Source organism: Anser anser (genome assembly GCF_964211835.1).
Source record: "Anser anser genome assembly, chromosome: 9".
Taxonomy (NCBI): Eukaryota; Metazoa; Chordata; class Aves; order Anseriformes; family Anatidae; genus Anser; species Anser anser.
This window is the reverse complement of record NC_139729.1, coordinates 8,039,738-8,067,156: the sequence shown is the minus strand read 5'-3', so window position 1 is coordinate 8,067,156 and position 27,419 is coordinate 8,039,738. Positions and strand designations below refer to the sequence as shown.

The window sequence follows — 27,419 nt, the reverse complement described above, 5'->3', positions numbered from 1 at the left end:
GAAAATGACTGGTATGGATGACTGAATGTATTGTTTATGATTTTTGTCTTAGTAAGCTTACAGTATAGAACCATAGAATGGTTTGGGTTGGAAGGGTCCTTAAAGATCACCTAGTTCCAACCCCCCTGCCACGGGCAGGGACACCTTACTCTAGACCAGGTTGCCCAGGGCCTCATCCAGCCTGGCCTCGAACACCTCCAGGGATGGGGCATCCACAACTTCTCTGGGAAGCTTGTTACAGGGCCTCACCAAGCTCTGAGGGATAAATTTCTTCCTAACATCTAATCTAAGTCTCCTCTGTTTTAGTTTAAAGCCATTCCCCCCTTGTCTACTGTTGTCTGCCTGAGGAAAAAGTTGCTTTCCATCTTTTTTATAAGCCCCTTTTAAGTATTGAAAGACTGCAATGAAGTCTCCATGGAGTGTTCTCTTCTCCAGGCTGAACATCCCTGACTCTCTCAGCTTTCTTCATAGGAGAGGTGCTCTAGCCCTCTGATCAGCTTCATAGTAGATATGATGACCCTCCTCTGGACCCACTCTAACAGGTCCATCTCCTTCTTGTGGTGGGGACCCCAGAGCTGGACTCAGGACTCCAAGTGGGGCCTCACAAGGGCAGAGTAGAGGGGGACAATCCCCTCTCTCACCCTGCTGGCCACTCCTCTGGTGATGCAGCCCAGGACGCAGTTGGCCTTCTGGCCTGCAAGCCCATGCTGCTGACTCATGTTGAGCTTTTCATCAACCAGAACCCCCAAGTCCTTCTCTACAGGACTGCTCTCAATGAGTTATTCTCCCACTCTATGCTCATATCTGTGATAACAAACATAGAATCATAGAATCATAGAATATCCTGAGTTGGAAGGGACCCTTAAGGATCATCAAGTCCAACTCTTGATACCGCACAGGTCTACCCAAAAGGTAGACATGGTAGACAGTATCCGTCTATATAGCACAGGTATCCTAGAAATGCATATTATTTTCTATTGTTGTCTCAAAAGCACTTTGCAAGGTATGAATGAATGAATTTCACAAACAGAAGCTTCTAAATACTTCAGGAAAATATGCTTATTTGCCAGATTTAGTAAATACATTTTCAGTCTTTTCATTGTGTCTTTCCTTTGATCTCTACAAATATTCATGTCAACTGTTGTTTGCAAGAATGTTAGAGAAGAGTCATGAATATTTGTAGTGTACGTGTTTACAGGAGGCCTCTGGGGAGTATGTATGTTCTCACAACAATTTACACTGTTTTACTCACATGCACCTTGAGAGGTCTTTATATTTCTAGGATACATGTTGGCAGAGAAGAGAATAGTAGATAAATGTGTTCTTAGTAGCATTTTGTTTCCTGACTGATACCTACTTTCCTGTTGTGAACTAGCTTGCTTTGCTGCTGTTAGTTTTGAACTTTCCCCACTTTCTCTTACAGCGGGGTTTCATGCCTTCTTTGATAAAAGAAACCAGAGGCAGGGCATAATACACATGGTGTAAAGAATGAAATGGGAAACCCTGTTCAACTTTGCTCCCATTGCCATCACACCAGTTTCTGAATCTCAGAACCTGGCCCTCCATGGGGTATTGTCTTGGTGCAGTTGAATATCCTGGCATATCCTCAATATTTTAAAATAAACATGAGCAAATTTTGGACATCTTTCAGATTTTGATGATATAACCTTCTTCTGCCTGCACCCTGCTACTCTTTATTGCCCATGGCTGTTTACAAAACTTATTTTTCCTAGGCTGCCTCTCCCACAGCTGCCTGTGGGAGTAAATAAATTGATGCTCATAATTAACTTGGCAATGGTTAGAGGGCTAACATGCGAAGATCACTGTTGCAATTACTACCATTTCCTGTGATTGTTCATTGCTCTCTGTGAGCAGTGCTCATTTACTGTTCCTTAGCACAGGGTATTAGGTTTCTTCATATGATTGTTTTGAAGCAATATGAGGCCTATCATTTAGTGGTACTGCTTTCAATCTGGAGCCCCTGTACATTACTGTATTATCAGGAAGAAAATGTCATTGAACAAACTTCTCTTTCAGAATTAAATTCAAGTCTCATCTCTAACTAGAGCATATCTCAATAATGCATTGGAACACACACACAGCATAGCTACTCACATAAACAAATCAAAATAAAAAATGTTAGCAGTTTTTCCTGGGGGTCTATTAAGAAGTCCTTGAGAGGGTCAAAAATGTCCTTACTTATACCCCGTGCCTTTGCCCCACAAAGCTTGTTTTTGAACACTGCTGCAAGGAGGGAAAAGAATATAACATGATTCCGCTCCACCTGTGAACAGCATTTTCTGGATGCTGCTGAGCACAAAAATGGAAGACTATTTTTATTTTAAATTTCTGTTCCTCTGAATCCATTGGGTGATGTCCATTGATTCCACTGCTGATGTCCTTGGTAATGAAGACAAAGCGAGCAGGTTCTTCTTTTCATTATCTGCGCGATGCTTTATAAACAGGTTAGACAGTGAAATTTAAATGGACAATATCAGACTAGACTTGATATTGAATGTTAATATTATAAACCACGGAACAGTTTTGTTTAATTGAAGACTAACACAGATTTTCCTATCCAACTCCCAGGATATAAAAATGCCAGTTAAAATGAATTTTTAAACAAGTATTCCCTAGTGGTGCATATAACCCAAACACCGTATTAAAACCAGAAAATGAAACTCATTTGGAAGTCTAAACAAATGTATAAATGGCTAGTTTATTTTCACTTCCTCAGTAAATGGGGAAAGTAAGCAAGCAGAATAATTGCTCAAATGGAAGGTCAATTTAAAACATTTGTTTTAGTTCAGTAATCAAAGGTGAGGTACATAATACAAACAAGGATTTTTTTTCTTTATATGATTTTGAAAGCTATCATTTTTCTTGTAACATGAAAGCTATAGCTATCCCAAACTTGGAAATGTTACCCGCCTGAATGTATTTATTTTTGAGAACTACAAGAAAACTTCATATTTTCTGCCTTAATTACCTATAATAATTGCAATGTGTATCTAGCGCTGTAAATGTTTATTATGCGTAGAACATAGATTTAATTTCAGGCCCAAAATTTGCGAAGTCTGCCTAAGCCATTTTTCAGTTTCAAGGTGTATTTTACAGACCCTACTAGATGTGAACACAGTATAAGTACAAGAACTGTTTATCCAGTTCTATTCTACCTATCTGGTGCTAGAGTACCAGCGACCGTTTAAAAGAAGTGTCCGAATCAGTCACTATGTAGAAGTAGCATACAGTTGATCTAAATAAACAGAAATTAGTTGCCTGTACTGGCAACTTTTCTTTGAATTAGTGCAACTGATGGTTTTACCTGTTTTCCTTAGTTGCACTGTCAAGAAAAAAGGAAGTCTTCAAATTCTGCCAACGTATTTGCCATGTTGGCATGCAATTCTAGACATAAAGCATATAAATCCTTTCTCAGTCTTTCCATATATGAAACTTGGTCAAGACTGATTTGCCTCTTGGTTTACGTATTATGGAAGGAGTAGATTGTTCAGGAAAACATTAGCCAGGGTAACCAGATAATTGAGGTGGACAGGCCTAAAGCAGGGAAAAGAGCCACCAGTTTTACCACCAAATGTAGAGGATGAATAGTGGCAGAAAGTGATATTCCAGGACAAACAGTGGATTGTTACCTGATGCAGAACTAGAGTAATCAGGCTTTGTGTCCGACAATGAATTTCAGGCAGTGTAAACTGAAATGATGCTGCTGGCTCCAGGGTAAGCTAAATCAGAATGGTATTCTCAGCAATGGGTCTGAGTATCCAACCATCACAGCCATAGAAGTCTACTACCTCCTCCTGCTTTCTCAAGAGCTGCAGCAACAGAGAGACGGAGTAAGGGGAATTGAGTCTCATATGTCGTTAATCTTAAAGCAGTCACACTCTTAGTTCTCTTTCAGTACAGAATTAGGCTGTTGCCACTACACATTCTGTGGCTTGCTCAAGAGTATCTCATGTCCCAGAAGGGGCTATCAAATGGCTGTTCCTAAAAAGGATGCTGTTTACACATTTGTTCTATTCAGAAACCTCCATTTCAGTAACTGTTAAAGTTAGTGTATTGATCTTAAAATCACTTATTATTAGGAGCCTCAGAACTGTCTCTATTGCATTTTAATGTTATTTTCCTTCAAATTCTACAGAACTGCAGGTTTGAAATTCTAAGCTAATTTTTTTGTGCATGTAGTTTCTCTGCAGCTATAGAATGAATGTTATTGTGTGTACTCTTGGATTCCTGTTGTACTGGATATCTACTCAGTCTGTGATGGAAAATAATAAAACAATCTGATTGCAATGGATTGATAATGCATGATTCACTGAGTGCATTCATATGGGACCTCCCTTGTTCTTCTGGTGTGTAGGGGTTAATTTATGCCAGCTTTACTGAATGTAGGTCTCTGAATATACAGCTCTGAAATAGAGATTAGTGAGAGATTGCTTTTTAGGAGTTCAGTACATCTCCAACGGGAAGGGTCGTCAAAAAAAAAAAAGGCCACTGACAAGTATTTGACTTCGCTGGGATGGAACTACTTGAGACTTAAAGGTGTTGAGAAGTTTTGCTGCCCATTGTTCTAATAAGGTGCATGTCTGTGTGTCAACACAATGTGCTGAGGAAATGTCACACATGTCTGCAATTGGCTACCTCTGGCTAGCTGAGCGCAGCTGGAAACCTGGAAAACAGATGTTGCTTTCAATCAAGTAAGGGTCAAAGTAGTCTTGAGACTTAGAATGTCTGTATTTCTACATCCAAAAAGTGATCTTTGGGTAGTTTCAGTAGAACAGTGTTTTGTTTTTTTTTGTTCTCTCAAATATGCAAAATTATGCCTATAGAACAAAGCAACAAAAAAGAGTGGGCATACATCCAGGCAACATGGGAAAATTATTGAGAAAAGTGTCAGAACAAAATGACATCTTTGGCTAAGTTGTGAGCCACACCTGGTAATTCTGCACCTTAGTTGTGTATACTAAACAGAATTTCCTACCGACTGAAACATAAAAACTTGAAGCCACCTGGCTGAAGTCTGCTTTGTCAGCCTGAGAACAGCAGTCAGTTTATGAGTCTTTGTCCTAAGAGGATTCTCTGTTCTTTATGTTCTGTCCTCTGTCTACCATCCTTAAAAGATTGAACAGTACTGTTTTGTGACTGGCACATAAAGAGGAGAACTTGCAAATAATGCATTGTACAGATTCCAGTGTGGACTACTCAGAAGCTTTGAAAGTGAACTGAGGCTTTTACTTCATAGCTACATATGTGTAGCTGTAAATCTGGATTTGGTTCACAGAAATCAGAGTCAGATTTCTTTCCCTGTTATGAAAGGGGAACAGCATATGGAGGTTGAAATCTGGGGGTGGAGCAATGCCAAAAAAAAAAAAAAAGCCTTCTGAGCATTCTAGTAGGAAAGCCTTTGGTAGGCAGGAGGAAAAAAAAAAAAAGCTGAAATGGTTGGTCTTGTTCAAGATGTTGGAGATGCCTCCCTTTGGGGAAGCATCCCTCCCATGGGTATGAGAAGTGGCAGACTAGAATTTTCACCATAGAGCCTTTCTGTTTGAAGACAGGACTATTTTAGTCATAAATGAAACAGCTTTGAAACAGCTTTCCCATTTTTGTCTTTCCTTTTGTTCTTTTGTGCTTTATTTACTGTGCAGTCAAGAAGTAAATGGCAACTTCAGCTCACTTGCTGTTTCCAGCTCTCTGAGGGGTGGTTTTTACAGCAGCCTTGTGCAGACATCCGAATGGGTCTTAAACTACTTAGTTAAGACACTGCTAGCAATGTAGCCACAGCAGTGAAAATTTCTGCAAAAGCTGTTGAAGAAGCTAGCTAGACAGCCTGATAGTTAGCCCCTGTGAACTCTGCCTCTGCTGCCTGTGCCAACAGCACAGCAGTTGTAGTTCAAATATATCCTTTATCAACTTTCCTAGAATTTCTTTTGCCTCTAGTGAGGGTATCTGTTCCTGTTGTTGGAAGTTACTTCTATATCCTTTCCTACGCATTCCTATCTCACTATCCTCCTCATTTGTGGTTTGTGCTCTTCTCTCTACAGCTTGTAGTGTTTTATTATTATTATTTGTGTTTTTGTGTGTGATGCTTAGATTATTTAAATCTTGTATCCTCTTTTCACTTTCCTTTAGGTTGTGACCTACTTCAATATTTGGTTCCCTACTGTCACTTTTTTTTCTCCTCATAGGTGATACCGAAGTCATTACTGTCTGGGTGCAGGGGCCCTATTTCAGGAGAACACTTAGAGTTTTAATCCATTAGATTTTAACCCATCCCCTCACATGTTCTTAGTTGCTTCCTTAAATTGGAGCTTTTATGCACTAATTGAATCAGAACAATCATAGCAATAGCTCATTGAAGTAAAGATTGCAGAAATACTGTTCATAAGAGATGTTTGGAGAGGCCATCTAGTCTAGACTCCCACTGAAAGCAAGGGTCTCCAGACCTCTAGTTGTAGCTTTGCCTGCCAGAGTCTGGAAGACTTCCAAGGATAGAACTTCCCTGGCCAATATAGGTAATTTGTTGCAGTGCTGCAGTAGCATCCTAGAGAAGACATTTTTCTGAAGATATTCTCTAGCTTTCAACAGCTTCGTTGTTCTTTCTGTAAGATTGAGTATACTTAGCAAAACCTTACATTTTTGTCCTGAACCAGTACAATCTGGCCTATGGTAATGTACTTAGCTAGTGAGAAATGGTTCCTAGTTAGAAAAATAAATGAGTTTATCCCATTTTGGCAATATAAGATACAGTGCAACCTCAATTATCTGAATGTCATAAGAAACAGTGATTGTGGTGTGATCAAATAGTCTAGGGAATTTTCAATGTAATTAGTAAATGCCAAGGGAGATAACCCTATTTTAGATGACTGACATTATACTCTCATATGAGAAAAGAATCTTGTTTCCTCTCCATTATAATGTACTGACACAGGAAACTTGTGACAAGTAAAGAGGTTATGTGCAGAAGTTCTTGCATTCAAAGGATTTTTGTTATATTAGGCAAGTTACTGGAAATATATCAGTGAAGCAAGAGACTGGATATGTTTCATCAAATGTCCAAAATGAAAGCATAAAGAACTGGATCTTCTAGAGATTTTGATACCTTTATAATTTCTTTAGAGATTTGTACCATAAACAGTTTCTGAAAAGATGCCAGACTGGCAGAATTAGATTGAAACTTCTATGTCCAAAATAGTGTTGCCATATTGTGATCTAATGTGCTCTGATGGAGCTAGGCCAATTATGCAGTTCAGTTTCCACGATTACTCAGTCCTGTTACCAGAAGGATGGTTAATACATTTATCAAGCCTCATGTGTTTTTGAAATGGGTGCTTCTCTTCTAGAAACTGGCCAAATTAATTAATCATTTCTTGCATATTACAGTGCTAAGTGGAAGTGACTTGCATTTACTATTGACCTGCTTGGGATTCTAGCTAATAACCAAGCAACAAAAAGCTCCACATCCCACACCAATTTTTGAAGCTGCTTCTCTCTAGAGGTGAAATATTTTTAAACACTCATTCAAGAAACAATTTAATTGATCTTTCGGCTTCTATTATTCCCTCTCCTCAGGAGCCAGTGACTGAAATTGACTCTATTCCCACTTCAGCAACCTTGATTTTACTTTTCATGCATAGAAACTTGTCAGCCACTGGGTTAATTTTGTGAAAGTCTATTTGGGGTTAAATTAACCCAGCACTGTCAGAAGCGAAGACAGATCTTGACAGACTTTACTCTGACTTTTCATAAAGAAAAGCAAATGGTTTGAAGAGACAATTTCAAAAACATGAGTAGTTAACTTGAAAGTAGTTTGCTTGACCAAAGTGATTTTTTTATTATTTACACTTAAAATGCAGTGAAGCAAATGTTTTTGACTTGCATTTTTAATTTAGTTGTTGGAAGCATTAAAGTACCCTTCCCCCCCCCCCCCCCTTTTTTCCCCTGATTGTATTATTGTCTAATAAATCTGGTATAAAATCCCTCTGATAAAGCCTTCTTTGGCGAAGGAGGCTTCGAACCCTTACCTGGTAACCGAGGTCAGGTTGCATAGGAACTGCACAGAGCTGTGCTATGTTCAGACTAGACATTAGGAAAAATGTATTTACTGGGGATATGGTCAAATACTGGAACAGGATTCCTAGCAAGATAGTTGATGCACCGTGCCTGTCAGTATTCAAGAGGCATTTAGTTAATGTACTCAGCGTCAGACATGGTAGAGTTAATAATCTAGATATATCTATGCAGAAAATACCCTCAAGAATGTCCTCAAAAAATTATTTGAAAAAAAAAAATTGTGCTGCAGGGATTCTTTAGGCACTGTGTCTCATTTACGTCTATATAGAACTTCCTTAGCTGGTAAATAAAACTCTGCCAGCCATTATATTTGAGCTCTGCCCATCAAACTTCATACTTTGATTTTGCACATCAACATTAAAAAAGATCTAGTAGTACAGGGTGGTGTAGGGCTGGACTATCTGTAAAAGGCCTTTCACCCATTTTTATATCCATGATGTCAAAATCCAGTGTCTCATGGCTACTTCACTGAATGCAGTCATTCAAAGGTGGCAAAGTTGAGCATTAGAACAAGTATTTCAGCCATGTCTCAGGTTCCTAATCCCAAGGTGGCCCCTTAGTCAAAGGCCATCACAAGATATAATTGAAATGACTGGAATTAAAACTATTAAAATACTGAATGTGAGATGCGTAATTAACTAAATAAGTTGTCTATATATAGTACAATCAGAAGCACCTGGTTTTAAACAGATGCTACCTATGTCTCATCTATCTAATCAAGGCATTCTGTTATGCATGATACTGGTACTCGAGTTTCTTCAATATTATTTTTTATTATTATGAACCAGAATCTCTTGATAATTCTTTGTGTTTTGTAAAGGCTTCTGTTTACATAGTTGGTGGTATCCGTTGGAAAGATACTAAAAGTGACACACTACTTTTAATACATCATTAAGAGGAATACAATTTATAGTCTTCTGATTTTTTTTTACAAAACATTCCAATCTACCAATAAGATCCGAATAGATTCTTTTCCTTATAGAATCCCCCTATTGTCCTTCTCCAGCATCTGTTATAAGAGCATAACCTTAGCAATTGTAATGGAAAATATGGAGAAAGATGTACATTCTCAAAGGAGAACGCTAATTTAGGATATATGAATGTTGATACTCATAGAAAGCTTTGGTTATCAGGGTGATTAATATTTATGCGCTGGAAATCATGAGGCCAAACCATAAATAGTTTTTGAAAATAGGTTTGACATTAACATTTTGTTATACGTAGCTTCATTTTGAATCTCTTTCTGGTGCCATAAGTGGAAAGTTTCTAAAGGACCTAGTCTTAATGTGATTTCTCCTAATTTAGTTTGGAAAGCTGTGTTACAGTACTATCCACATATTGGAAAAATGAGCAGATTTTGGGTCATAATCCTATAATAAAATACATCAAATCAATAATGTTAGTCCTGCACCTGTTCTATGTTCTTAGCTAGGCAGTGTTATACCACATCTATTGACTGAATAAGATGTCAGTAGACATTTTTTTCATTGTTTGCACAGATCTATATTTAATCTAAAAATGTGAAGGGCCTCCCATTTTTATATATTAAGATCACATATGCTGTTGAGTAATGACGGATGATGAGCAAAAATAATAAAGGAACTGACTTGGAAGAATGACAGCTATTTTTTTTCCAAACAATAAGATCCCCAATCAGAGCATTCAGAAAGACAAAATTCTAACAGATGAGTTCCTGAGTAAGATACTGACAATGGGCTCTGCCTGCAAATAGCTGCAGAGGAGGAAGTTCTGTTTCAGTATTATTTATTATTAATATGGCAAGGGACTACATATTAATAACAACTTCAAAAAAAAAAAAAGAAGAAAAAAGAGAGAGAAAAGGAAATGCACTCCCTCTACCCCCCAAGGTGTTTAAACCATGGCTTTAATTCATGCTTCAGGTGTCCCTGACCAAAACTGAAAGTCCAAGCATCACTATCCAGAAGATAGCTCTCCCCTGTGCCTCCTATTGGTTAAAATAAATAAATAAAAATTAGCAGGTGCTTATGTTCATATACTTTATATGCCTGAAACTGTCTCAGACCAAGGATCCAGCTTCTGTGTAGACACCACCTAATTTTGTGTGTGAAAGCTCTGATCTCACAGCAGGCTCCATGTCCAGCAGATACACTGAAAGCAACAGACTTCTCACCCACTGCAGTAGTGCTTTCTTCATATTAGAGAGGAAGTAGTGGTCTTCCCTTAGGCAACATCTAATAGCTGAAGCTGTTTGCCCAAAAACTGAACAGTACAGTTTATCGTTGTCCTTAAACTGGAGACATTTAACACTTTTTCAGGGAAGAGCCCTACCTTTAAGTTAACAGCTATTTGTGTCCAAATAGGGCATTCTTTTAAGGCATTTCTAGTATCCAGAACTACTCTGCTTCTATCTTGTTGAATCTAGGTCACTATGCAGTAAGTTATGCAATATTTAAAAGGGGAACAACCAGCAGGGACAGCCTCGGGTTTAAAGTACCCAAGTGGAAGTAGCAAGTCCTTGCTGGCAAGCCCCACCAGTAAGACCGTTTTTTACATTTTGTAATAGTACTTGGAAAAAGATGGGAAATAATCTTGGAAACCAGAGGTACTTCTGTGCTCAATGTTTCCTACTGGCTAGTTCTGACCAGCACTAGTGTGCGGAGGTTTAGATGCTTCCCAGAATGTGTAGAAAGCCTCTTATGATCTTGAATTTCACTTTGGGAACAAATTCCTTAAGAACAGACTTTGCAGTGCCTAAATTGTAGGTAGTGAAGTCCTTTATTGGACCTGGCCCAATGCCTCTTCACGAGATGCTCAAGGTCTTATTCCCAGCAGAAACCAGGTGTGCTTACATCTGTGTATTAAATTTAGAGTCAAGGAGGTTATGGGAGAATATATTCCCCATATATTTTACTTCCTTTACAAAAACATCCCCCCACTATTAAATCAATCATCCTTAAAAATAGTGGATGAGAGAACATATTGACACAACACTATGTTGCATAGCTATTTACCACTGAGGTTATTAAAAACTATACCTGAATAAGCATTACAGCAGTGATTACTAAAACTACTTATTTTGGATAAAAATCTCCTTTTAAGAAATACATCCTGCAGTTCTGAGGAATGCTGGACTGGAGTCTGTAGGCACAGTTCTAGCCCTATGTGATTCAGTTTAAGAACTGTAATTTGGGATACCTGTTAGAAAGAACAAGGAAATGTAATACAAATCCATTGTGAGAGCTGATAGATGATGCAGAATATCAATTATGGAAAAAAAAAACATTCCTTGTTTGCAAAACCCAGCTACTTTTCTAGTGACAAGCTTTAATTTTACGTTAAACTCAATTCTGATGAACTGATTAAAAGCCATGCTAGAGTGAGACACTGCTGGTGTAAATCATTGTGGCTCTACTTTTTTTCCCCCAGCTGAGGATCTGGTCTGTGTGCTTTATTTGTTATTGTTCAGCCATAAAATTTTGACTACTTCACCATTTGTTTCTGTTTTACCACACAGTAACAGCCACATCGTGTCAGACTGAACACCAGCTGAATTCTCCCTCCTGGCTTCACAGAGGCCCACAGCAGCTGCCTGAGGGAAGGCATAGCAACAGGATAACTGTGCCCACAGTAGCTGACAAATCGCCAACAGTTTGCAGTTCAAGGACTGTTTGGTCGTGGAGTGTTTTTTGTTGCTGTTTTTGGTAATTTGGCTTATTGTGTTTTTTTCTTCTCCAGTCTCCTCTCCCTTGGTAAACCATGTCAAAATCATTAAAGGCTTACCTACTGCGAGCCTAAGCCCCCTCTCTTGCCCAAAGCCAGAGTGCGGCCTCTGCAGAGGCCTCGCTGTGAGGGCCTGCGTGTAGCGCTGAGTTGGGGCCTGTGCAGCGCCAGCTGCTGTGTAGGACAGCTTAACATAAAACTGAGGCTGAATTTGGAGTGTCTGAAAATAGCTGTACTGCTTTATGAGACCCGCTTGATACAATGAGTGATACCCCTGATTCAGAGAACAATTTAAGCGTGGAAGTAAATCAAGTGCTATTATCTCAGTGGCAGTCCATGTGACTTCTGCTTGTTTCTTGAAAGCTCCTGTGGAGAAGTGTTGCTGAAATGCCAGAGGTTAAAGTACAGCGTTCCTAGGCACTTGAAAGAGACAGTAGGAGATCAGTGAGAGTTTAGCAATGTGAATCCTTGTTCTCACTTCAGGGTTACAAACCTTTTGATCCTGAAACCTTTTGACTGGCTCAGAATCCACTGAAGTTTGCCTTTTAAGGAGCTGGTATATATGCAGTTTGCATGTAGTATGCTTTTCCCCCAAGCCTTTCCCCACCCCCCCCCTTTCTCATACGTAACAGCTACTGCTCAGGGGCCAGGAAGGAAGGATTCATTCTGCTTTCCTTTTTCTTTTGAGAACATACAAACTGGGAATCTGTAATCAGTGCAAAACTTCCACTGAGCATTATGAAGCTGGGATCATAATTTATACCTTTAGCAAATGAAACCGTAATTGATAAAAGTCTGAACGAATCATTCATTATGCTGCTTATTCTTCAGGCCATGGGGTCATCCCCATTTTATTAGGCTTTTGCTTCTAAGAATTTGAATGGCTTCTAGTAAAGGGCTGCATAATGTTATCAGACGTATAAAACATTCATGTAATGGTGTTAATCCTTCTGTCTCTTCTGCCTGTGTTATGTGTTACCAGGATTGGCACCTGTTATGAGCACTTCATTTAACCTTATTGTTATGAGTCATTTCAATGTAGTCAGGACACGTTGTGGGCTACTGGACTAGGGATTTAAACATAACTAGCAACACAAGAGTCTCAGGATCAGCATTTGATGTTTCTGAGCTCAAAACCCATAGAATAACCTGTGAAGAACAGCTCTACTTTCCTTTCTGTTCTTTGAAGAACAGAAATAGCTGTTTAGCCTAAAATCTTTTCAGAAAGAAAGAGTTTTCAAAGTTTTAGGCACTATAATTACTCTGTCTACTCGTTTATACTTGCCAGGCCAAAAAGCTCTGGAATGTCAAACTCTAGCAGGAGGAAGACCCCCTCACCCAACCACCACCAAACATCACAGTGGTGGAAGATGCCTGGAGACTGTTTCCTCTGCCATTTGTCCAGCTCCAGTGTGTGCTGGCTAGCAGCACAGGGAGACATGACATTGAAGAATTTATGTGTCAATGACTGTGGCTGACCATTGTATGTCAGATGACAGAACAAAAGAAAAAGTGTGAACACACAAAACTACTTCAGATTTCTTTACATTTGCTGAAGAAGCTCTTGCTTCATAATCTGATGCTGAATTTTGACTGTCAAAGATGGAATAACACCACTTAAGTCAATACATGAAAGGAGACTTACAATGGTCAGGTGTGGTTTTTTGAGACGAATAGAATTGATTAGCAGTTATAGTTCATAATTTGTGACTGTTTTTGCAATATCACAAATGTGGAACTCCAAAGTCTTGGGGTAGTGATACACCTCTGGACCAGAGGGTAGAGGGAATTTTATTTGTCAATTTAAGCATTGTGTGACATCTCTGAAATCTATCTCTGAAATCTCAATCTAATTAATTCATTTTTTTTAAGTAATTTATAATGAAAACAAATATAGTCTCAGTACAATGGTATAACTCTGTTTTAGGCGTTCCCCATTTCTGTGTATCCCTCTGATGTGCGTAGTATCTACTTTTGAGTCTCCTCATGTTTGTGTGCTAATAGCTACTGCAATCTAATAGCTAATCTTGGTATAAACTGTTCCCTTGCAGCTACAGCAACAGCTACGGAATCACTCAGCAATACAGAGGTGCTCACAATAGGAACTATTTATTCACATAAGGCAGATTCACAGTCTGAGGTTTTAAGCACTTCAGGAAATAGACTGTGATCTAATTTTTCAAATACCTATGTAACTCTGTTAAATTGAATGAAAATTTTCCTTGCTTGTACTAGTGGCGGATGATACTATTCTCCATCATTCTGTTCAGAAAATGCCTTAAAGTCTCCAGCTATATTGTGTATTGTTTCCATGACATAAATTGCATCAAGGTGCAGCTTATTAGGCAAGATTTTTAAAATAAACGAGTCCCCTTTTATTTGACTAGATCCTTGTAAGTCAAACTCACAAGAGTGCAGATTTGTCCAAACGTGCCTTAGAAATTTCAGGTGGGTTCCCTATTTCACTTTGCCTCCCACTGGCAGCACAAAGAGCAAATTTGCAGTCTGAAACTCTGCCTGAGGATAGCAGGAATTACAGTGAAAGGATGTGCTAGGCATTTATAGATTCTATAAAAACAGTTAATGCATCGACTTCTGTGACACGAGTATCCCGTGGGTGACAGTGGGAAATAGAAGGGTTAAGCAGAGAAAATGAAATAGATGCTGTAGCATCTATTTTCCGCATGACTCCAGAGGCGCTGCAGCCAGCTGTTGCAGATGCAAGCAGACTTGTAATTTGCACTTGGGTCTGGAAAGGAATTTAGGAGCAGTAACCAGTCTCCTGTGGACCCCATCTCAGTAACTAGTATAGAGATAATACGAAGGCCACATTCTCAAAGATACCCAGCTGCTATGTGAAATGGATCCAATCTGTGTGCTTTTATTTTTTTAAAAAAAAACAAACAAAAAAAACCACACAGCATATACAATATTGAAGAGAAGCTCATTACCCCAATGCTTATGGAGGGTGATCTCAAAGCCTGATGCAAACAAAATGTTTCACACGAGATGATACTTGTGTGCCTTGGTGTCCTAGAGCTTGGTGCTTGTTTCTTACCCCAAGGTACTTATTTCAGTCACTTGGAGAAAGAGCTCTAGCAGGGCATAGTGCAAATTCAGAGGAGAATGGCTAGAAGAGACAATATCAACAGTCTTGTTATTTCTTAGTGTTGTGTTGAAACAGGGCTGTTTAAACTCTCTGCTGATGTACAACAGTACAACCTGAGAAGCTCTGGAGAGCTGAGACCTATTTTTTCATTATAACCAGAAGAGAGAAATCACAGTAACACACATGAATTTAATTGCTTTGGGTTTAACTTCCAATAATACAAATATTACACTGTACAGGTAATATGAAAGATTATACATCATGCTACAAACATGATGTCAATATGTTTAAGTATAGCAGCTTTGCAGGAAATAAATTTTACAGAAGAAAGTGCATTTTAAAAAATATATATTTATATAGACATATAAATGCCACTTTCAGCTCTGAATGGGAGAGTTTGAGGATTTTAATGTACCCTGGACAGGATCAGTTTTGACTCTCTTTTCTGATAAGGCAAAAATGTTTCATTTTACTCTGACAGCTCCTTATGTTTAAGCAACTGTTCCTCACTACTAACAAGAGGGGATTCTCATATAGGTTTGTTTTGTTTTTCCGACTTGTGAGGCGCACTTACCCATAGTACATCAAGAGCAGGCATGTTGAAAATTTGCTTTTCTGGCTGGACATAGCCATATAAATAGTTGCATAATCTGTGGTAATTATCACTTCATACCCCTTGAAAAATCTCACTTCCCAGGAGTTTGAAGTGAAAGTCTGCTGTTCTTCTAATGCCCTTTGAATTTAAGTGTAAGAAATTCATATGCTTTCAGGAATGTAGTCTGTATTTCAACAGTAGCTTAAAAAAATGCTATTTTATTTTTTTTTTAAGAGAGGAGAGCAGAAAAGAAGGTAGGAACACCCACAAGTTTTCAGTTCTTATTTGATCAAACCTCAGAAATGCAGAACTTTTACTATCATTTTCCAAATTAGTTTCACTCCACATGATTTAATAGAATATTTTAAGGAGAAAATCATCACTGGAAATTAAGTATCAAAATGAATAACATTTTTGTCTGTATGATTTAACACCGTCAATGCTCATACCTCATCTTTGTATGAACTGTCTTCCAAGCAGCCTTCTGGTCACAAGGCATGGAGAAGGAAAGAGGTGGGAACAGTACCAGCTGTGTTTCCTTAGTATTTTTCCATTTTTTTCCTTAAAAAGTAGATCTCATGACTCATTTATTTCATGTAATATTGTGTCATTTTCAAGGCTTGACACAGCACACAAAACGCTTTGTGTAAATACCCTGTTGGCTAAGTGAAAGGACTCTACTGGACATCTTATAGGAACAGGGGTTTAGCATGATGTTGGGGGTAGATGTGTCAGTTTAACCATTTGTAAAATAGGTATACTGAGAGCATGAGTATTTTAAGGCCTATGACGACTAACATTTTAAAAACATTTTTATAGTCTAAAATATTGTCTGTGTAGATTATTACTCTTTGATTATTGCTCTTTGATATTCTCTAGTTGTTCATTAAGTAATATGACCAACACAAAGCATTTTGTAGAAAATAAGTGCCTAGTGTAAATATTCAGTTTATTAATCTCCTCCTCTGCTCTGAAAACAGCCTTTAACCTTTTTAGGCCAATTTAAAACATAATTGTATTCTAATTCAAATAATTTTAGATACACAGATTATTTTTAAACAAGCATCAAATGCATCAATTATTTAAAGGGCATTTTCCTTTCTTCTGCAATGAATATTTAGCCTGCTGTAAAATCAAAGGTGGTAATCTTTACTCTCTGGTTCCCCCGCTTATCACACAACAGATAAATGTTTCCTGCAGCTAGTGTGCTATACCAGAGCATCTGCCTCTGTGTGAGCAAATTGCCAGAGAGCCTTAGTGAGCAGTCAGTTTTTGCACGTGACAGGTTTATTACTTTCACTTATTTGCTGAAAGACAATTTTATTATATGCAAATCATTGACATAAATTGGGACAGAATGGATTTATTAAGGAATCCAGTTTCATCTTGCACCATTTGGGATGTGCATTTTTATTATGCAGTGCATTTACTTCCAGAATATTCATTTGTCTGAGAACTGTGCTTGTAGCTACAGGATTTGTTAGGGTTGTGATGATGATGATTTGTCTGCTTTTAAGTTGGTCAGCCTTCTAGCTGGTCTGAGTTCAGAGCACATAAAGCAGCTAGAGAATGAAAACTCATACTTGTGTTTTTACCAGACTTGGCATTTTACCATTCAAGAGGTAGAAATTCAGATCCTTATGTATGGAGGCAAAGGGCTTCTGCCACCTGGACTTGTCTTCTCTGGGTATCCACCTACTTTGTGATGAAAGATACTAACCCACAAGGAGTGCATAGAGTCTTTTCATTCTGTAGTCCTTCTTTATTTGTTTGATAAAATGATTTGTTGTTGTTTTATCTGGATTAGGAATAATGGCATTTAGAAAACCTTAAATTCTGAAGTTCTGGTGGGAGAAATCCCTTTTTTTTTTTGGGGGGGGGGGGGGGGGGGGGGCAGGGGGGAGGAGGTTCTACTGAAGACCAGATCAAGCTTAAGACTTGACCTCCGTTCAAAACTTTAGTCTGTCGAAGACATGGCTGGGCATGTCTTCTGCTATATCTATGCTTCATTCCTCATCAGTAAACTGGGCAGAAAAGTAACATTTTGGAGGGATGAACACACTGAAAACTGTCAAATGCTCAGGTTTCATGTTGATTGGTGGAAAAAATATTAGATGCAAATCTGTGAGACCTATAAAACAAAAGAAAGAATCCAATTCATCTGAACTTTGAGTTATAGATTCCTAATAAGTTACATAGCCCTAAATCACTCCTGGATCCTTTCTGTCTGAAAAACTTCTACTCCATCTCTTTCTACTCACATTAGTTTGTAGAGCATTCAGTCATGTTAGAAGAAGGTAATGACAAGATATTCCCTTCTTCTCATATGAAATAACCAATGTTTGCTGACTTTTTTGTATTTTAGAAAACGCTTGATAGTTTTCTCAGCCTCCTGGTGAGGCAACAGGTTGAAAAATATTGATTTGTTTAAACCATAACAAATACTTTGGTGTATAATTTAATGTGTAGCAAAGAGGAGAAAGTCAAGAATTCTCTGAAGTACTGTATTTAGAGAAGATAGGTAAGAAAAGAGAAAAAAACTTCTAAAAAATTAATGTCAGGCTAGGTTTACTACATGTTTTTCTCCTGTGTAAGTTACACCAAAATATTTGCTTTTTAGAAGTGTTATTTACTGCTAGGGTTTCAAAATCATAGTGATATTGCTAAATACTTCTCTTCATAGAATTTCTTCAGTGTATGAATTGGATTACATTTCAAGTTTTATCTCAAAGTTTTGGGTAAAAGAATACTAGTATTTTAAATTTTGATTCAAACCCAGACAGCTTGGCAGTGTGTCTTGTACCCAAGCCCTTTCATTCATTTCAGAGTTGCCAAACTAATGTTCTTAAGGAATCTTAAGTCTTTAAATATTTTAATGGATTTTTTTCACTGCTGAATGTTATTTTGTGAATTACAGATCCAGAATGTAAACTTCATGTTGTTTTTTCAGTTATCTCTGATGATTCTTTATGGACTCAAAGCATTCTACTCCAGCTACACATATGGAGAGAAAATAATTATTAGGGATTTTTCTTTGCTTGAGATCTAATAAAATTATGGTTCATAATACTATACTTTTTTTTTTTAATGAACTGGGGTAGTGGGTTAGATGGGCCTCAGAATTTTCATCTAGGTTGTGGAAAACCTGTATAGGATTTACTGAATATGAACTATGATGTTTTCTGCAAATCTATAGATGAAAAATCTGTTTCATGCATTTGATATTCTGCTTTTAAAATGAGATATAAATACAAAAATATGAAGTAGAGGATAAGTATGCACTACACTGCATGTGTCCAGAACTCTTTCAAACCTGAATGCTTGAAAGATCTGGTTAATTCCTGCTGTAGCAATATGCACTGGAGATCTGCTATCACTATCTAAAGGACTTGCTGACATGCTTATGCTGGCGTTCTTCTAAACAACATTATTATTGTCATCAATTCATGCTCTATTAAATATAAACATTTAGTGGAAATCAATAAATCTATGCTAACATTCAGTGATGTATAGCTTACGGATTTGGTATGCTACATCCAAGAATGGAACTTGATAAATTAAAGAGAAGCAAAAAGACATTATATGGAGCACATCATATGCCATATTGCTGATAATTTCTTACTCATCTTAAAATCAGAAACATGGTCTTTGGAGGAACATACTATTGCTATGAATGTTCTGTTTCAAGTGTAACCTTATAATCTGGGAGACTGTATTAGGGACCTGCATTCATTCCTGGAGAAGAGAAAAGCTTTTCTCTCCTGCTCTTTTGCGTGGTTGGGCTTACAGTAACTCCTCCAGGGTTTTGTTTATGCTTGTGCTGCTGAGAGCACTGTTGACTACATCAGTAGTCATGGGGGAAACAGAGCTCAGGTGCTTTCATGTACTACTTTTCTCTTCTTTCTCTGTTGAAGAGCATCTCCAGAGTACTTGCTTCTTGAGTTCACCCTTTGTACCCAGGCACCTAAATCAAATAATCCTTATATGCAACCAACATTGTGTTTCTGTAAAGCTGAAGGATGAAGTTTTTTTAGCATGTAATTTGTGTGTTGATGTTTGTGAAGATTTATATGCAAGTATAGGAAGTTTGGGAGCTCTGACTTCTACTAGTGAACTCTCCATTCCATTGCAGCTGCATATCAATTTTAAATAAATGTACTGTTCAAGTGTGTGCTTGTAGAATGTCAATGGGATCCTTCTAAAGTGCAAATAACATAGAATCATAGGGTGGTTGGGGTTGGAAGGGACCTTAAAGCTAACCTAGTCCTAACCCCCTGCCCCGGGCAGTTACACCTCCCACCAGCCCTGACTGCTCCCAGCCCCATGGCCTTGGGCACTGCCAGGGATGGGGCATCCACGGCTTCTCTGGGCAGCCTGGGACAGGGCCTCACTGCCCTCATAATAAAGAATATCTGATGTCTGTTGGTTTTTCTAAATAGATTTTGTTTAGCAAGTTGATACACTGAAAGAAGTTCTGTATGAACTGTACCCTCAGCTAACAAAAATCAGAAAAGTCAACAGAATGATACTACTTTATATCGGCAAAGGACTTGGTTTTGATTAGGTGGTTGAGACCCATGTTGTCAATTCAAATCTGTTTTTATTAACTTATAACAGGCTTCACTGTATCGTCCTTTAAATAATGTACATTTCCTAAATTCAGAAATGCTGGATGAACTTAGCTTAAAGTACTGCAATTGAAGCTCTATTTTTAGCTTGATGTCTTTGAGTTGTGTATTGAGCAGTTTCAACCTGCAAAATCTATTCATTTATTTTCATGATATTGGAAGAAATGAAACTCCTGCTGAATGCAGAAGACTGCAAGTTCCAGACTTTCATCTTACTTTTGGAGATGTTTTCCCATCTTGAAAGATACTTTGAAGACTGGAAAATTTGGGGGGGTGGTGAACAAGTGGTGTTCAGTGATGTACCACATGGAGCAGCCTCACAGTAAGCAGGGATTTCTGAGCCTGCCAGAGAATAAGGCTCACAAGTGCTGGTGCTCTCATGAGAGTTACAAGCCTATTCTGGGAAGTCTACTGGACAAACTCCTACTTTCATAACTCCGACTTTCATAACTCCACTTTGAAAAGAGAGTGTTCTAAATTATGTGATGAACAACTGCTGGAGCTGATAAAGAACTTCTGGGGAGTTTGGCTGGGAGGTGGTGGGGAGGTGAGGAGATTGAAATAGAACTAACAGGATTTCTTCATTGCAGCAATGATCTAGTTAGTACATGCACTGAGAACAAGAAAACCACTTCAGTATCCCTAGTCAAAAATATCAGTAAACGATACTGAAGATGCTAGGACCAAGGAAGCTGGAGTTCAGTGACACATGCTGCATTTGGGCAGCCAATGGCAGGTGAGGACAGAGTTTATTGTGCGTGTGTGAACAAAGAAATCACTCAGGCAGACAGAAAAAAGGTAAATCATGCTCTCCAATGGAGAAGTGGGGCTGCCTACCTTCAGCTGTATCCTTTCCTTCCCTCCTCCTTCCCCATACAAAGATTTATTAAAAAGCAAAGTTAGCACAGCTATTTTGCTCATGCCTCTTATCTCTATATTAGTGCCATCGTTGTAGACCAATATATAATACACCTCAGTTAGGGCATTCATTTAAATACTTTTTCAATATTAAATCTCACTGTACACACTGTTTTGCCAGTAAACATATAAAGAGATTTATGCTGTACAAAGCTTTTCACTTTCTTTGTTTGAAACTAATTTTATATAGTACATACATAGGGTTATAACCTATGGATATAAAGATGTGTATGTGTACATAACATATAAGCAGTGTTATACCAAAAAATTGTATAGGTAAATATATATGATTATACATGCTTTCCTAATACTTATATAGCTATATGCAAAATCTGCTGTGGGCTTGAAGGAGAAAGCTCATCTCTTCTTCCTTTTCTAAAAATTCATGATTCCCAGGTCAATGCAATCATTCAGTGACATGAAAACTTCAGTGCATGATTTTTTCCTATAGTACTTATGTGGGCCCCTCTGAGCAGCATCCATGATGATCCTTATTCCAGCTCCGCATATGAATTTTGTGTCTCAATTAAGAAATTTTGATTCTTTTAAATAAACTTTACAATGCATGCCTGAGTGTTAGCTTCCTGGTGGTGGTTTATGACAGAATAGCACTGCATTCTCAGAAAACTCTTCCTGATAATATACTACCACTGTTCAATGACAATAGGAAGCTATCAATCACAATGAAGTTCTCTACATTACATCAAAATAAATTAAAGATGTAGGTCCAAATGGGGAAGACACATAGCAAGCTGGTGGAGCCACTCAGTTCAAGTCTCTTAAAAATGTTGTCTTTTCAAACCATGAAAGGGAAGATTGCAAACCACTTTTGTTCCCAGCCCAGAATCCTTGATGCCTGTAAAAATTACCATGCTGGACCAGACTTGGCTTCCATCTGGTCCAGCATCCTGTTTCCAGTATTGCCTATACTAAATCCTTCAAGGAAGGGTTGGAAAATAAAGAATCAAAACCAACAATAACAAAACCACCACCAGAGTAGACAGATAGGAAGTAATCACCCTTCTGCCTTTTTTCTTTTTCTGGTCTGTAAGATAGTAGTTAATGCCTCTAAAGCATGGTAATATAGTATTCTCCTTCATGTGCCTGTTGGCATAAATTGTTAATTCTAGATTGTTTTTATGTATATATATGTGTGTATATATTATATATGTATATATATGAGTATCATTTACAAGTAGTTCTTTTCATTTTTCACCTCCTCTCCCAGTAACACTTGGATCTCAATGCAGCTAGTGTGGCACACAAGTGAATGATAACACACTTAAGGAAACTATAATGCACCGGCAGTATAGAAAATGATCATACATATAATGCCATTTTCATTTTTTTGTTCAGTACATTTTATTATATAAAAGGCATTGAAGCACTATCAACAAGCTATGTTGAAATTGGAGGGAGAGCTGGAAAGACTTTCTTCATGCCTTAAATGCTTCTAGATAGACTTTGAAAAGAGAATTCTTACAAGCAAAGCAAAATGAAACAAGAATGGTCGTAGGAATAGCAGGAGACGGAAAGTGAGGAAATGCAACTCTGGCATCAGTACCGTGTAGGAAGGAACAGTTAACACATACAAGTTAATTAGTAATGAAACTATTCAGGAGTAGTCAGGTTTAAAGTTGTTTGACTTATTCTCACTGTTGAATGCTTCTAGTGGATGTCAGTGGCACAAAATGCATGTGAAAAAGAAAATGCGTTGTCTGCGTGCTATATAATAGACCTGCTTTTTAAGATAGTTTAGAGAGCTTCAGCAGCTTCTCTGAATGAGTGAGCAGGGAAAAGTGATCTGATAAATGCCTTCCTCCTCTTGTTTCTTGGATTCTGCTTGTCACAGTGATATAATCAGATAGAAAATATAGCATTGTTTCATTTAATGTTTTATATAATTCTAAAGTGTCTAGTTACTTTGCTGAATATATGACATTTATTTCCCACTACATCATGACTTAAACAGTGCTGTCTTCTGAAAATAGTTCTCTGATCACTAAGTGACCCAGTCGAAATCTAGCAATTAAGGACCAGCACATAGATTTGCCTGGAATCTCATTGAGAGAATACAAAACATTGTATGAGTAAAACATCACCAGGATACATTTTATATAATAAAGCAAAGTAGATTTTTCAAGCTGAAGTGAACACTAATCTCCCTTTTCTACCTCTGGATCTTTTTCACAAACTAAGGAAATAACAACAACAACAAAGATATATACATCTGATAGAAAACAATTTGTCATCTAGTCAATTAAAGAGTAACAAACAATGATCATGGTTTCATCAGAGACTGTTCTGAACTAGGACTTGTTCTAAAGCCCTTTCTTTACAAACTTTATGCTAAGCTTTTCTTAAGAAACCATTTCAAAAGTTTAACACATGAAATGTTTTCATAAATGCTTGTATAGATTGCTTTGTAGTTGGAGTCAATAGACTGCTTTACAACATAGCACAGAACTGAGTAGCTGTGCACTTACACCCATAATTCACACGATTTTGGCCTATGCTTATGTGAATTATTAAACCATTTTTAAAGCAGAACCTTAGTAGAAATCTCTGAGGAAAACAAGTCTTTGACGTAACCTGAGGTTATGAAGGCCATAAAAGAATGAAGGGAAAGTACAATCCTGAGTCTTCATTAATAGCATTTTATCTTCAGCTTCACTATTGAGCTACTGTTGATCAGAACAATATACTATAAAGCCCATCTGTATTTTGTGGGGTGTAGTAGAGATACTGTATGCCTATTTAAGGTCTTGTGACTCAAACCAAGGGTCATAAAATCAAGCTTGAATGAGTAAGGCAAAAAAAGGACAAGATAGTGAAGTGCTGGATTAATGCCATGATGAAAGAAAACTTCACTTTGAAAGCCATTAAGTTCTGACAATTCACAATTTCTGCACTGATTTAAGGTGGCTTGTGATTTGTACAGACTTGATCAATATATATCCCTTATATCATTAAAGACAGTGTGTTTCAATTACTTTCTTTTTTTAAGACTACTCTTCAGACGTCTAAACACAATCTTGTATGGGTGTTTCTAGTTGTGTTGAGAATAAGGTTTCAGCTCTGCTCCGAGTTGCTACTTACATAGACCTAAGTAGCATACATATGGATACCCTTTTTCACAAGTGAAGTCTGCATTAGCTGCATTAACTGATGAGCAACCCTTTCATGCGCCAGATAAAAACGTTTTCAGTTTTTGTGCATCAAATTTGTTATAAGCAAATAGATTTCTAATGTGCCTGAGTAGCATTTTATTTTATATAAATAATCCACCAGCTGAACAATAAGAGGAAATAAAAGCAAGATATTAGAACTAATTCATCCACAGAGTTGGTAAATGAGCTGTTTATTTTAGTGGCAAATCTTGCATAGGTGGTAACTCCCTTATGGAAGTGAATGATGTATGCCTGCTGACAGTGTTCATGCACTTCATGCCTACTGAGTGATTCCTTAGAAAGATCTTTGTGTACTGATAATAAACCGACTTGAACAAAACCATAATCTGATTACAGTTGAACTGGAAGACTAATTCAGTTCTGACATTTTCAGAATACTTTCCTGACAGTTTCCAACAGGATGATCTCAGATCATATGTGGGCAAAACTCTTTTTTTATGCTTCCTTTCAAAACAGGACAAAAAACAAATACAGTTTAGTTAGAATACTCAAAATACTGCTATCTGTATCATATAGAAGACTGAATAATGTAACTTGTTAGAGTTCATAATCCAGGGTAACAATTTATGATATATGGATCAAATATTTATAATCTTAACAGTACCTTTTCTAACCCATACCCCATTAGAATTTAACTCAATTACACACCTGGTCAATATTTCTCCAGTTCAGAAGATTAGCCTATAAATCACTCAGAAATAAGCAGGAGTCGGATAACAAAACTGGTTTCCCACATGCAGTGCATTTGGCACACTAAAAAACTTTGGACTGGTCATAATTATATGAGAGAACCTTTGCCACTTGCATAAACTAATTACTCTTACAATAGCGTAAGATACTGAAAAACAGAACAATGTCACTAGAGTACAATTCACCAATTGTTGTTCTTAATTATGTTTGCATGCATAATTCATAAATATACTTTGTGGATGAGAGAGGAAAAAGATAAGACAGAACAAAAGAACAGAATTCTTTACAAAATATTTAAAATATAATTAGGCAAGATATTTAATATGCTTATTACCAAAGTGATTTTTTATTACAGAGCTAAATAATGTCTCCCTTTCAAAACAATAAAATAAAACAATCTCACTCTGCATTATCCCATGTGGTAAATCAATCTGTTCTTCTGATAAGCTGCTCCTTTCTAAGTATGTAAGAACGAGGTTAAGGAAGATGCAACAGAAAGAGAGCTAGAGCTGCTCACATGAGCTGTTGAGGCCACCTTGCAGAAGGACGAATGGCTGCACTTCATCTCCCCAGCTGGCCTTTGTGGAATGTGACTCAGAGCTGCAGAAATGCAAAGCCTCCTCCGAATGTGCCGGGGACAGCCTGTGTCTTGTGAAGGCAGCGAGCTGTGTACTGCATAAGCTTGATGTTCCAATTTAAACTAACTTTTGTACTATCTGTCTGCAGTATAAGACTTGAAGACACTCTAGGGAGAGTCTCTATAGTTTCAGAGAATTTTGGATCAGGTCTATGATTTCATCCAACCTGAACTGTATCAGTTCACCTAAGGAGAACGCTCTGGGTTGACAGTCACCTCTAGCAACAGATTAACATACAAAATAGGTTGAGTCACCTGCTGAAGATTATTCCTTTGCTTAATGTAGAGCCAATGAATGATTAGGCTCCTAATTTAGTTGCTAAGCAGAAGATAAGATGAGTCTGGGTCAAAGGAAGTGCTGTTTGTTTTAAATGACAGAGATCTATTTATCTTTTCGACTTTTAGTTGTTAGCAAGGATTGATGAAATATCTTACAGAACCAAGAGTTATACTGCTTTCTAAAGGTGGCAATGTTCATACTGCTCTCTTTCACACTTGGTCGCCTTGTTTCTCCCACAGTGCTCGTGAGTCATATGAAACGGGCAGGGCACACCCTAGTTTAAGATTAGCAAGATTTTTCTTTCTGTAACTAAAGCAAGGATTGGACCTATGTCTTTGGCACGGTGCAACAAGCTCCACTGGTCTTCTGCTGACTTTAAAGAGCAAACTTGGCTTTGTTTCATGGGAACATTCAATGATTTCTTTTTTTTAAAATAATGGGAATCATGAGTCTAGTTAAAAAGACATACTTTCTCACTGTGTAACTGAACTGCAAAACTTATTGCATAGGTGGTGGCCAAGGCCAAGAGTTTAAGTTTCAAAAAGGAGTTGTATAATTATGAAAGTAATTCAGGATTTGAATTGCTACTGGAATCAATTTTTGAATATTTGAAGTGCTACTGGAATCAGTGACAGTCTGTATTCTGTGATAGAGTTTAAACTTTATGCCTCAGGGCTAGAGAACAGGAGAGTTACGTTGTGGGGAAAACTATTACCCATCTGCCTGATGCCAGGTTCCTCTTGATATGGGACCGAACCAACTGCTTGCCTTGTCCTCACATTTTTTTTCCTCTGCAACCCTGAAGAAGTAAATTTACAGGTCCTGAATGGTATTTTATTCATCTTCTCTTTACAAACTTAACATGGTTACTGTAAGAGGACAAACGATTTCCATTCCAGGTGCAGAAATAATTTTTTTTTCCCCGAAGAATGACTTTTCATACAAACCTGAAAGGGATCTTCTGAGGAAGTGCAAAGGGCTAAAGAGCAAGAGATCAACTATACTAGTAATTCTCTGATTCTAAAGTCTAGAAGATTATCTGTATTGCAGAAAATTTCTTTTGCTGATCTTCATTCATGATCTATCTGTTTAGAGGACATCCTGCCTCACACTTCAGTCACTACAACATTATCAACTCATAGGCTGTACGTAGCTTGAACAGCCATTAATTATAATCTGTCAAGGATGTTATTTATCCATAAAATCTTGGGTAAAGGACAAATGTACTTAAGACAGTCTTCTGGATTTGAAAATAGATGGAAGTCCTCTGCCTCAGTTAGAATTAAATCAGAGCTTTAGGAAGGCCCTGGAGTTCCTTTAAGTTAAGAAAGTACTGAATTTACTTAACATATCAATATGAGATTTAATTGAAAGCCAACTCTAGCCATATCCTTCTCCCCTGATCTCAAATGAACAAATTTCTCAGTCTCTGATAATCCTACTATTTATTTTCAGTAGTGAGAAAACAATTTATTCTATAAAGATGATAAAGCTTTAATGGAAAAGTATCAGGTAAACTTTTACTTTGCAAAGCAGCAAGAAACTTTGCAAAGAAGCACATCGCACTAATTCAGAAATTGATCT

The 27,419-nt window shown here is 37.7% G+C and overlaps 2 protein-coding genes across 6 annotated transcripts in view; both read left to right on the top strand.

The window, feature by feature from the left end:
* The window catches only part of LOC310903942 (uncharacterized protein), a 181,878-nt gene extending 164,532 nt beyond the window's left edge, over positions 1-17,346 (top strand). Inside the window, exons 5-6 of the mRNA XM_083848044.1 lie at positions 11,582-11,768; positions 13,076-17,346. Coding sequence (XP_083704170.1) covers positions 11,582-11,768; positions 13,076-13,265 — 377 coding nt within the window. The 3' untranslated portion in view covers positions 13,266-17,346. The remainder of the gene's footprint in view (positions 1-11,581; positions 11,769-13,075) is intronic.
* The window catches only part of LOC310903941 (uncharacterized protein), a 216,787-nt gene that overhangs the window by 55,683 nt on the left and 133,685 nt on the right, over positions 1-27,419 (top strand). The window lies entirely within an intron of this gene.